The sequence below is a fragment of the Talpa occidentalis genome, unplaced genomic scaffold (genome assembly GCF_014898055.3).
Source record: "Talpa occidentalis isolate TD23 unplaced genomic scaffold, MPIMG_talOcc4v2.1 talOcc4.16, whole genome shotgun sequence".
NCBI lineage: Eukaryota > Metazoa > Chordata > Mammalia > Eulipotyphla > Talpidae > Talpa > Talpa occidentalis.
In genome coordinates this window covers 39714223-39726689 of record NW_023601653.1, presented here as the reverse complement: position 1 = coordinate 39726689, position 12467 = coordinate 39714223, and the positions used below count along the sequence as shown (strand labels likewise).

The 12467-nt window shown below is 47.6% G+C and overlaps 1 protein-coding gene across 5 annotated transcripts in view; it reads left to right on the top strand.

Annotated features, from left to right (window-relative positions):
• FGD4 (FYVE, RhoGEF and PH domain containing 4) overlaps positions 1–12467 on the top strand; it is a 156638-nt gene that overhangs the window by 133338 nt on the left and 10833 nt on the right. For all 5 annotated transcript variants that reach the window (XM_054696264.1, XM_054696265.1, XM_037514055.2 and 2 more), the window contains 6 exons: positions 614–672; positions 993–1139; positions 6520–6692; positions 10043–10073; positions 10538–10630; positions 11167–11292. In XM_054696264.1, coding sequence (XP_054552239.1) covers positions 614–672; positions 993–1139; positions 6520–6692; positions 10043–10073; positions 10538–10630; positions 11167–11292 — 629 coding nt within the window. The remainder of the gene's footprint in view (positions 1–613; positions 673–992; positions 1140–6519; positions 6693–10042; positions 10074–10537; positions 10631–11166; positions 11293–12467) is intronic.

Sequence of the window (12467 nt, the reverse complement as noted above, 5' to 3'; positions counted from 1 at the left end):
CTCTCACTGCCACCAGCCCCACGACAAAACCCACCCACACCATTGGCCCTGAAGGTTTCCTTTCACCTGACCCATGATAGATGCTTGCGTTTTCCCAGAAAAAGCGGGTGACACTGGTTGGTTCCGTGGCTCATAGAACTGGAAAGGTGATCAGTGCTGCTGAGACGTGGCCTGGCTTTGAGTCTGAAGGCCTCGCTCGACACTTCAGAGTGGAGTGATCACAGCCAAGCCACATCTCCATTCCTTCCATCTGCCAAAGGGAGCACATGTATTTTCCATTTAAGGCTGCATAAAAATTATTTGACATAATGTATCTAAAAGCCCTGGCAGTGTGCCTCTTACCGAATTAGGGGACACCGGGCTTGTGGATTTAGAAGGTCCTTGTGAATTTCATATCCCCATGAGTCTGATCATTATGTCTGAATTTTTATGAGGAAACAGCCCTTCAAGTTCCAGGAAATCTGCTTACAAACGAACTGAAAGGACCCAGTTTGTAAAGGAAAATTGGCCCTGCTGTTAGCCATGTGTCTGGCTCCTTCTTATGTGTGTTTAGCTACCCGGTGGCCTGGTGAGGACAAACTGCGTTTATTTGCTTTTCTCTCTTCCCATTTAGAATCACTTGAAATTATATCTACAGCAGCAAGCCATTCGAACAGTGCAATAAGAAAAATGGTAAGTGGTTTCGAAGGAACTGGGAATCTTCTAGTTATGCATGTCAGTAGTATACCCCAATGTCACCTGCAGGTTTGAACCAAAAGGAGTTGCAGGTGAGCCAGAAGAGGGTTTAGCAGATGTTGGGTGTCATCCAGATCCATCCTCTCCCCACTTCTCCAGGTTCCAACTTACTCATAACTGAAGCATTTTATACAAAATGTATACTTATCCCCAATCCTTTCTGAAGTCGCCAGACATTAGCTAAGGTCACATTATTCAAGCCTCCAGGTGAAACCTCCCAGTATTTGATCTTGCTGTGTTTTGTTTGAATTTCATAGGAGAACCTAAAGAAACTCTTAGAGATTTATGAGATGTTGGGAGAAGAAGAAGACATTGTCAACCCTTCCAATGAACTCATAAAAGAAGGGCAGATCCTCAAGCTTGCGGCTAGAAACACATCAGCCCAGGAGCGATACCTGTACCTGGTAAGTACCAGAGTGCAACAGGTCGTGCAAGATGAATTCTTGGATGTCAGACCATTCAGCTCTGTCTCACTTGGTCTGGTCAATGCTGTCAGGATTCCCTGTGACCCCAAGTTCTCTTGAGGACTCATCTCTTTAAGTATTGTTCTGCCATTTTCCCCTGTTCTTCCCTGGAATTAATTTTAGTAACATGGACCAAAGACAGGTTCCCCTTTGCTCATAGCCATCAATCAGTGCAGGGAGGGACAGGCTTTCTGAAACCCTCCTGGATCCAGGTTTTCTCCTTCCTTTCACCCTTACACGCTAATGGGTGTCATTTCCTGACCACTTTGCCAGATGCAATTTCCTGCCCACTGTTCTTGTCCTGATGCCCTCTGTCCCTGCTCGTAATGTTTCTAGGTTGTAAACTCCAGCCTGCCATGTCTCTGTAAAGCCCAGTCGGATGTGCCGCCCTTCCCACTGCGCCAGTCCTCCCCTCACTGCCTGGAGAAGACAGTTAGCCTCACTGACCTCAAGTGGGAAAGCTTTTCCAGGGGCCTCAGGCCATTGTATTGCTGGTTTCTGTTAAATCCACTTCCTTTCTCCAGTGATACGGTGGTAATCGTAATAGCTGACGCTGAGCAACAGTCCGCTAGCACCGAGTATGGGCTCAGTAGCTGTTAGCTCTCATTAAAGTTAAGACAGAGACAGGTTGGTTAAGGGGCTGCCCAGAGACTGCAGCATCTCAGCAGGCAGCTGACGTCTGACTTTCTGCTCTAGGCGGGTCACCTCAGAGGTGCCATAGTGGTTTCTGTCTTTTGCTTAGTGCCTCCCTAGAGAGGAGAATGGATGGACACTAATTATCATGCATAGGGGGATAAGTCTAATTTAAAAAAAGAACATTTGGCTACTATACAACCTAGCAGTTCTGTTCCAAGTATGTACAACTCAAGAAAATTGAAAACATACATCTACACCAAACCTTGCATGTGACTGTTCATGCCGGAATTACTGACAATAACACACAAGTAGAAACAATCAAAATACCCATCATGGGGTACATCCATGCAGTGGAATATTACACAACAATGAAAAGGAATAAAATACTAATACCTGCTAATTGGATAAACTTTGTGTTAAGTGAAAAAAGCCATTCAGAAAAAGGTTGATAGTGTATGGTTCCATTTATGTGAAATGCCCAGAACGGGCATATGCAGAGAGGCAGGGGAGAAGGGATAGTTGTCTAGGGCTTCTGCTGGGAAGGAAGTGGATATAGGGTTTCCTTTCAGATTTTTGAGATGTTCTGGAATTAGATGACGGTGATGGTTATACACTTTACAACTATACTAAATTGTATGGTATGTGAGTTATAGCTTAATAACTTTAAAAATGGACAGTTACTGTCCAAGTTGACTGTAAAAATATTCATTTAAGCTTAACAGAAGTACATGACATTTTAGAGATTATACAGAGACCTAACTATAAATTGAGGACATACGACAGGAGGTCAGGGTTCAGAGGCCTGTTTATTTCAAAATGTAGGATTTATTCTTCAGGCATGGTGAGATCAGCAGCTTAGCAGGTGATTGCCATCAAAAGCTAGTGATGGGCTATGCCTCTCAGCATATGTCCGTTCTGGGCATTTCATATAAATTGAACCATGTAGTATTGGCCTTTTCTGAATGGCTTTTTTCACCTAACACAATTAGCAGGTACTAGTATTTTGTTCCTTTTAATTGCTATGTAATCTTCTACTTTGTGAATATACCCCATGATGGGTATTTTGATTGTTTCCACTTGGGGGTTATTATGAATGATTCTGGCATGAATATGAAAAGCTACTGACAGGAGCACCAGGGTCCAGCAGGAGGCAGGGGCAGCAGGTATGAAACATGGCAAGAGCCTTCTCGTGGTCCCTGCTGGATGGACCAGGCTTGAGGCCAGCAAAACAGGACTGACTTGTTTAAATAATATTACCAGGCCTGGGCAGTGGGGCTGTTGTCTGCCACCTGGCCCAGCCAAGATGAGAGCAGGGGGATGTTGGTCCAGATTATAAGAGCATGGGAGGAGGCTGAGGCGTAGGGTCTGGAGTGACTGGTTCCCACACGACAAGCATCTTGTGGGCGAGTTATTCACCATGGCTAGGAACTGAGTAATCCTGAGAGGGCAGTCCCTCCAGAGGCAGCAAAAGCATTGAAACCACATGTTAAAGACACTAGTCTGAGCAAAATGCCCGTGAGTCCCTTTCTTCCCTTCCTCTTCATTTTCTTGTAGTTGCTGAGGTCATTTTCTTTCCCCTTCTCCCACACTGGCATTTCAGTCTCTATCATTAAACTTTTAACTCTATATCTGAAGTTGCCTTGGTTTCAATTTTTATGTTTGAAATAGTTTTCAAAGGTGAAATAGTTGTGGGTGAAATCTGGAAATAGTTTTAAGTGAAACTTCAATCTAGTCAAATAAAGCAGCAGGCTGGAGGATGATGGCCGGGGCCTGGGGACACAGTGGTGTGACTGAGGACATGCCTGTCTTGCCCTCACGCCATGCCATTGCTTCCCATGTCCCATCCTGGTCACTCACTCCCCACCCCCTCCCCATGACAGTCACAGCCCCTCCCTTCCAGTACAGCACACCTGATCCCCGCGTGCCAGGTTTCTTCATATGCAGAAATGCCATAATTCTCATTTTTCTTTCCCTTTGTATCTAAAAAGAAACATTTGTCTGAAAGGCCAGCTGTATTTAGAACTGATTCCCCATGGGTCCACTGCCTCTGACTTTGTCATGTGGGCACACTGCTGGCTCAAAGCCACATCTTAAGTAGCCATATCTACAAGTTTTTCAAAATACCCAAATTTCCCCATAGCAAGGTCCCCAGGAGGGTCTGTTCTAGTCCCTCTAGGATCCATTTTCTTCTTTCCTTGTAACTGGCAGATTTTTCCCAACTTACTAAACTTTGAATATGGGAGCAGTGGATATTATACTTGATGCAAAAGTGTATGTGTGTGTGTGTGTGTGTAAAAAGAATTGATACAAAGGCATTGATAAATACATTTGCCTTCTCAAACAAACTTGATGAAATTGACACAGGTGAGACATTCAGTCTTAAAACACATTTTAAGAGACTTGTAGTTGGGGAACACTGGCCAGCTAGAGGGGGACTCCCTAAATTCTCAGTGTCTGCATTTTAGCATCACCCCCAGCATGCCTACAGCTGCCTTGCCAGCTAAGGACTTTCTCAGTAACTGGAAGTGGCTGCTCTGCATGGAAGGGAAAACGCTTTACCTCCTTAGTCGGTACCAGCGGAAAGCCAGTGAGAAGGTGGTGGTGCAGGCTTTTGCTCCACGCAGGAAACAGGGCTGGAGGCCTGGCTTTTTATGTGTGGTGTCTGCTTTATAAGCAGGATTTTGTATCCTGCAAGCACTTTCCCCTTCTAGGGAGAAGTGATATTTATTGACAAGCCTCAGTATGTGATTGGATTATGTAAGATTAATATGTAGGTGTTGATAACTTAGAAGGCAAAGCCCCACTTGGTAAGAATGTCTCTGTGTCATGGGGAAATGTGGTTCTAGAGGCATGAAGAGGAAAGAGAAATGTGATTCTAAGGTAGTCTGTTACCTAGTATGGGCATAATTACAAAGGCAAATGTGTATACTTTAGACTCTTGAATCTTTGTTTCTAAAACCATCAAGCGTTGGCTGAACTGGAGGACAAGTATCTCATAACTCAAAAGTTTTATGTCCTAACATCCATTTGTCATTCCATTAGCAAAATACAGGGCTGTACAGCTGCTGTCTCAAAAGTGTCGGCTCTGGCCAGCGTGGTACAGCCCTCTGGCTTCAGCCACGCCCAGCCTTGGCTGTGCTCCTCCTTAGATGGGTGGTGAAAGGGGGTGACCTGGGCAGCCTGCCACTTTGGTCTGGGAGGGCAGTGTTTCTTTTCCAGTCTCTAAATTCTGAGCACCATCTTGAGGCTGACTGCCTCAGGAACACAGCACACCATAGACGATAAGATGCCGTGTCCCTTCCCCAAAGCGTGGCCTCAAGATGAGGTGCTGAGCGACATCTGATAAGACGCCATTAGTGCCCTATGATTTCTATGTTGTCCAGTGTGGACATGAGATCTATGACCCTGGTCACAAGAAATTGTAAAAGGGGGCACAGGAAACAGCTAGTGAGAAATTTGCTACCAAAGCAAGGACAGTGGACAGTGTTGCATAAGCACATTGAAATGTTTTAAGTCGCCGGGGACACTCCTTATCTTCATGGCAGTGTGGAGCCCACAGAGAGCCTACAGGACAGGCACTTTCCTCCCAAGTTCTCTCAACTACCTGTGCCCTGCAGGTAATGGTCCTGAGACGTGGAAGAGGCTATGTAGGGTATGGGGTTGTGTTCCAGTGGCTCCTCTTAGGAAAATATATGTAGCCCTTGGAAACAATGTAAAAAACAAAAATGAGAAGTATCAAGATAAGTATGGTCCTTCTTTTAGGAATCAGCCTACCAATTGGCCCAGATGTTTAGGCTTTTGTCCTTTGGCAAGTCATACTCAAAAGTAAACTAATGCCCTCCCCAAATCTGTGCTGGGCTTCCATCAGCAGGGCCTCTTCTTGGAGATAAAGAAGGTGCTGGGCCTCCCTGATTCAGGTCAACACCAACCCCTTCATTTTTAAGTAAATATTGCACAGAGCATCTGTAGAGACTCCCTGCATACACAGTCAAATCTGAAGCAAGATTTGGGACCGTATAAAACATATCCAGTATCAAACAGTGACTTCCGTTTTTATGTGGGATCTAGCTAACCCCCCTTTGTTCTAATGAAATGTAAGTTCAGAGTTTGGCTGTTTTTAAATCTGACATGAAACACAGTGATAAAATAAACACTGAACTTTAATTACTCTTTTCCTCTCATAGCTTCTGTAAACTCGCTCTCTGAGACACAACAATTAGAAACTGTGCTGTTTAGGTTTTGAGTCCATACTTAGAAAGCTTGGAGCCCAGAAGGATCTTAATCAGGAGTGAGGGAGAGGGTAACAGGGGGAGGGGTGGGGAGTGCCCTGTGCTCACCCCATCCCATGGACACACAAGTAGCCACTGACATGGAGCTTCCTCTGAAAAAGAACAGAATGCCCTTCCTAAATTGTTGCTGGAATTCAATCACACTCATTTCCTTACTAGCACAAAATTATGATCAGTATACTGAAATATCGGTAAGATATTTATGAACCAACCACCGGAAAAGTGTCAAAACTATAAGAATATGGTCATTTTGACATGGGCATAAGCTGTAGCACTTCGATCATTTTACTCACCTAAGCCCGACGATCCTCAGAAACACCTTGGAACCCTGGGAGGCGGTGACAACGGTGTCTCCTGTCCTTGGCCCCCGAGCTAACACCTGCTCTGCCCTGCAGTTCAACAACATGCTGCTGTACTGCGTGCCAAGGTTCAGCCTGGTGGGCTCCAAGTTCACAGTTCGCAACAGAGTTGGCCTCGATGGAATGAAAATCATTGAGACTCACAATGAGGAATACCCGCACACGTTCCAGGTGTCTGGGAAGGAGCGGACGCTGGAACTACAAGCCAGGTAAGGGATGTCCCAGCCCACTGGCCATGCAGCAGAGCAAAGAGTGGGGCAGGGCGGCCCTGTGGCCTCTCCCTGGGACATGCAGCCCTCTGGGTGCTGGTGGGAGCAAGCAAGGGTTGAGTCTTCTCTCTGGATCCCCTCACATGCCTAGAGGGCAGACTGGTCTTCAGCATGAGCACTCAGCATGCTGGGCTGGGGCTTAAGAGGATGCAGCTGTTGCAGTCAAACCAGCGTTTTGAGTCCTGTAGGAAAAGGTCCCCCCACCTTTCTCCCTCTGCCCTTTTTTCTGGTTTACAGACGTAGATTGATGTTGATAATTCTGTGCTGGATACTGACGCTTTCACCATCTGTCCTCCCGAGCCTGTCCTGCACTCGTGGGACTTCAGGACATCAGATGGGGAGAACATGGGGGAAGGCAGGGTGGAAAAGCCAAGATTCTCCTGTGACAGTTGAGGCTACAGGAGGGACATCTGGGTTTCCCGTAACCACTAGCAGCTGGATTTTGGGGGAGGGGAGACTCTTAGATTCTTTGCTGAGTGGGAGAGGAAGGGCTGGCGCTCTGGCTAAACTTTCCCCACAGAGCCAGTTTTGAGAAGGCCTGAGGCCCAGCAGTCCATGGCGTAAGCTCACGTGCCAATCTGAAGACAGTGTGGTCATGCTTCATATGGTTTGTTTTAGGGGGTGCGCCTCCATTTACCCTGAAAAGGCATAGTGTGGAGGAAGTAGGATCCCCATGAAGGTCGCACAGCAGAGGATCAAGTACCCACCGGCTCTATGGGCTCCAGTCCCCTAGGGCCGCCGATGGAGGTGTCCCAAGAGCCCTCTGCTCTTTGCACTGATCTGGCCCTGGGGTCTCATGGCCCAGATGCACTCCTCTGGTTCTTTCTCCCTAGGAACTTCAGAATGTAAACTTCAGTCCTTCAAAAGACACATTAGCAGGAATCTGCCTGGAGGATGGGGGGGGAAGGGTAGTTTGGAGAAATCCTACTCGTGGAAGTCACAGCGGGCAGGGAAAGTCCGAAGAAAACACAGTTCTCTATAGTTTCCCACAAAAAAGTGTGCGCTGAGCCAGGCGTATCGTGGGTCTCCCAGGACTGGCCCCTGCTTCCCGCGGGAGCTGAGGTGCAACAGGCTTTGGTTTTTGGAGGCCTGGTCCTCCTTCTGTGGTGGGATTTGAGCCGGGTCTGCACACCCGAGGAAGGGTATGCACGTGTGAATGGGAGCCCCTGACCCAGGGCTCGCTCCCTGCATCTGGCCCTGATGGGCTCATCCGTGCTTCTCTCCTCCAGAGAGGGTCTGTCTGTACTGCAGAAGGACACAGGCACTGCTGGCACTGCTGTCTGCAATCTGGATGGCAGAAGAGAGCTCAGCAGGGGACATGGGGCCCCTGAAGGGGAACCCCAGCCCCCCATAGCAGGCTGGGCTGTTTCATCCACAGGATGGGCCTGCTTAGTGAGGAAGTTCCTGAAGCGCAGGCGGTTGTCACCGTGTGCCCAGCCCTGGCTGCATTCCCATGAGCAGTGGAAGCAGCTGGTTCTCCTTATGTTTCTCCTGCCCCTCATCTCGTTGCTGTAGTTCGAGCCAAGGTTCCATGGTGAACAGGCCTTCTGAACTCTGCAATTACCTTCCACTCACAATTATTCTTTCAAGAATGGAGACAGGCCCGGAAGGTCCCAGAAAGTCAGGGTGTTAGAGGTGTTGCTTGGAAACAAAAGGCAGGTATATGTTTGTAGATGTTTTTATTGTTTTATTTATTTTTTTTTAAGATTTATTTATTTATTTATTTATTTATACAAGCACTGGGTACAGTCAGAAGCGCGGGAGGGTGAGAGATTTCACCAGAGCCAGAGCAGGGAGCAGAGCAGGCAGAAGGACCGAAGTACACTGCTGAAGGAAGCAGCGGGCGGCAGGAGAGGTCTGCGCACCATGTGGGATCCTCCTCCAGTGGCCGGGGAGCAGCCGGGGATCGAACTGGCGCCGCAGACGCCGCGGGCAGCTTCGCAACCCAGCGCTCAACCGCTGCGCCACCGGGGAGGCCCTGTAGATGTTTTTAAAAGACTCACTTCTGAAAGCAACTGTGAAGAAAGCCTTCTGCCTTTCTCACTGGGTAATCAGCCTCAAGACTGACCTCTCACCCTCTGCTTCCTCTTCCATGTTTGCAAGGATAGAAAGTATTGTTTCCTATCATTTTTATTCAGAGGCTATTAAAAATACAAGCAACTTTTTTTATTAAAAGAGCAAAAAATCTCTGCCATGATGATGAAAAAGCAACTCTACAGGCTTACCTAGTATCTGCATGTAAATGCAGTGAATGACTCCGCTTCTAGGGCAAATGAACTGAGGGGTATAGGAGGGGCAGGCACAACAGGAGGAAGAGCTCTTTTGTGGGGTATCAGTTTGGAGCCCCCGAGGTTCTTGGTCCAGGGCTCTCCAGTGAACAGTAAGCACCTTACTTGGCAGGTGTTTATCCTGACATTTAGCACTCAGGAACAATTTTGGGGAGGATGGGAGATGTCTCAGGAGCAGACCTCCAGCCTGACTCAGCCTGGGGTACCCTTGTGTGAATGGGACTCATGGCTTCCAACTCGAACTTCAAGTTAGCCTTAAAGGATAAACACATGCAGGCAGGAGTAGCCTGCCCTCCATGGCCCCCAGAGTCTCTCACTTTGAAGATTGTCATCCAGAGTCAACTAGAGGGGTTTTTTCAATTTAACAACAGCCAGCTACATAAGCTTCCGGCAAAGGAGATGAAATAAAGAAAACTTGCTGCAACAGGAAAACTGGGTACTTGATGATTGTTAAGGAAAATTTTGCCCAACAGAAAATGTATTAAATACCAGGGCCCATTAATCTGTGAAACTTCCTTCCTGCAGGCATTTAACATGTTTCCTTTTTGCCTTATCTTTAGTGGGTCGTGTATGGCATGGCCTGAAGGTTCCTAGGAAAATAAAATTAGCTTGTTTATCCCAGGAAATGCTGAATAGCTCCCCGAGGCCTGGCAAAGATATTGGAGATTCTGAGGGATAATTGTCATCTTTTCCAAGACGGCCTATGACTGTCAGCCTTCACAATGGGAGTCAGCTGTGTATGGAGGCCAAAGCCAGGTCTTGGAGTTACCTGGCTTATACCGCTAGTTCGTTGTTGGCAGGCTGTTTAGCCACAAATTAATGGACACCAAACCCGCCCCATCAAAAGCCATGCATACCCAAGTAGGTGGATGGTCGTAAAAGACTATTAAGGAATTTACTTGTTCAGTTGCCAGAAATTGTTTCATTTTGATTGTAACTCCTTCCCAAACATCCCTGAATGTTCCAGAAAGCTGCCTTCACCTTAATTTTGTTTTGTTTTAGTTCTGAGCAAGACAAAGAAGAGTGGATCAAGGTAAGCCTGGCTTCTGTTTCTGTCTCCCTGTGCCCTCTGTCCATGGACACATGTGTGCCTGTGTGTCACTGTGCCGGTTTCACGTGTGTCCTCAGAATAAGATCATTTAATTTCTTTTTTTTTTTTTAAGATTTATTTATTTATACAAGCGCTGGGGTACAGGCCAGAGGCATGGGAGGGTGAGAGAATTCACTAGAGACAGAGCAGGGAGCAGAACAGGCAGAAGGACTGAAATACACTGCTGAGGGGAGCAGTGGGCGAGACAGAAGAGGTCTGCCGCGCCATATGGGAATCTCCCTGGCAGGAAGGGAGTAGAACCAGTGCTGCAGAGGCTGCAGACAGCTTCACAGTGCTGCGCTCAACCCGCTGCGCCACTGGGGAGGCCCAAGATCATTTGATTTCTAAAGCGATTCCCATCACAGATGTTTGTCTGATCAACTGCTTGAATTCCATTCCCACTCTAGGCCCTTCAAGAGACCATTGATGCTTTCCATCAGAGAAATGAAACCTTCAGAAATGCGATTGCAAAGGAAAATGACGTCCACTCTGAGGTCTCTGTAAGTGGAATTCAAGTCTCTGCTTTATTCTCCCTGCCCTGCAGTGTCCCTGCCTCCTGACTTTCTTCCCCTGCCTGTCCCCTTTGCAAGGTCAGGCCAGTTGTCTACACAGCGCCCCACGCCCTCTTGGACTAGCAGTGGAGTCTTTTCATACCTAAGCTCCTTGGAACCTTTTATGTCCCTTTCTGAGTCTTGACTCAGAGCAGGGTAGGAATCACCTTGGAAAGATGCTTTTTTTTTTTTTTTTTGGTGTAGAAGAACTAGAGTGTAGGCCAGAGAGTGTGTGGGGGTGGGGCGGGGGGCAGGAATGAGAGGACTCCCCAGAGACAGAGTAGGGAGCAGAACAGGTGGATCTACTGAAATACACTGCTGAGGGGAGGAGGAGATAGGAGGTCTGCTACGCCATGTGGGTCAGCCCCCTACTTGAGAATTAAACTCAGGCCGCAGTAGTGACAGCACTGAAACTTAGCCCCTAGGCCACCAGGGACCCTTATTTTTTTTTAATGCAGGTAATGATAAGTCTCCTTCCTTTTTAGACTGACGAGCTAGGCAAGCGGGCCCCCAAGTGGATCCGAGATAATGAGGTGACCATGTGTATGAAATGCAAGGAATCTTTCAATGCACTGACTAGGAGGCGGCACCACTGCAGGGCCTGTGGACACGTAAGTGGGGCTTCTTGGTTATGGGCAGGGACAGCTGTGCACCTGGCAGGTGCATAGCTTCGACTGGGAAGAAACAGAATCATTTGTTAGATCCCTTAACCTATAGATTTTATTTGATGACAACAATGTGCAAAACACAGGGCTTCATCCTGGAAGAAAATGGTAAAAAAAAAACATTCCCAGGCTTACAGGGCTCACATGCTCCTGGAGAGCCAGACCCGCATAAGCAGACATTAGAAGCAGACAGGGTTCACAGGGAAACTTGACAGCAATGAGAGGATTCTGACTCATAGTTAGAAAGAGCAAGACCAGTTTAAGCTGATGCCAAATAGGCAAGAGGCAGCTCAGGTGGGAAAGGAGGTAGAGAGCACCTTTAGGGTGTATTTGTAGGTGAGAGCACAGAAGTAGGGGATAGCTTAGCTGTGTGCTCCCGGGGCTGTGCTGTGCCCAATGACATGTACTCAGAGGTTCTATGCCTGACCCACAGGAGGGAGATTTTCTCCATGTGTGCACGTGGACACACACACCACACATACCACACACACTATACACGCACACAAACACACCACACACACACCCCATATACACACATACACTGCACATATCATACACACCACACACACCACACACACTGTACCTACCACATACACAACACACACACTAATCATACCACACACACACATTCACACACACCACACCACATACACAACACACCACACATCACACACACTACACTCACACACCATACACATCACACACACACCACATACCACATGATCACAGGCGCCCACGGGGAATAAATTTCTGAACTGAAACTGGCAAGAATGAACAGAGGTGGACAGAGAGTCCAGTCCAGCTGCCAGTGTCCAGACCAGAGGGATGTATGTTGAGAGAGACACGTCAGCTGCAGAAGAACATGAGCCATGGCGTAGAAGGGGTGAGAGGGATGAGTCAGAACCAAGGGCTCTGATGCCTTTGAGAAACGGAGTGATGGAGGGATTTGCAGCTTCTGAGGGAGTAGGGGAGTCTCCCTCCATTATGAAGGAAATGTTGGGGAGGTGGGCCTAGGCTGAGGTGTGTTGTTGATTTGATGGTGGACACCAAAGAGTTCAAATCTGATGTGTCTTTACATCACTGAAGTGGGGTGAGTTGTCAGCTGAGAGTGAAAGTGGGGG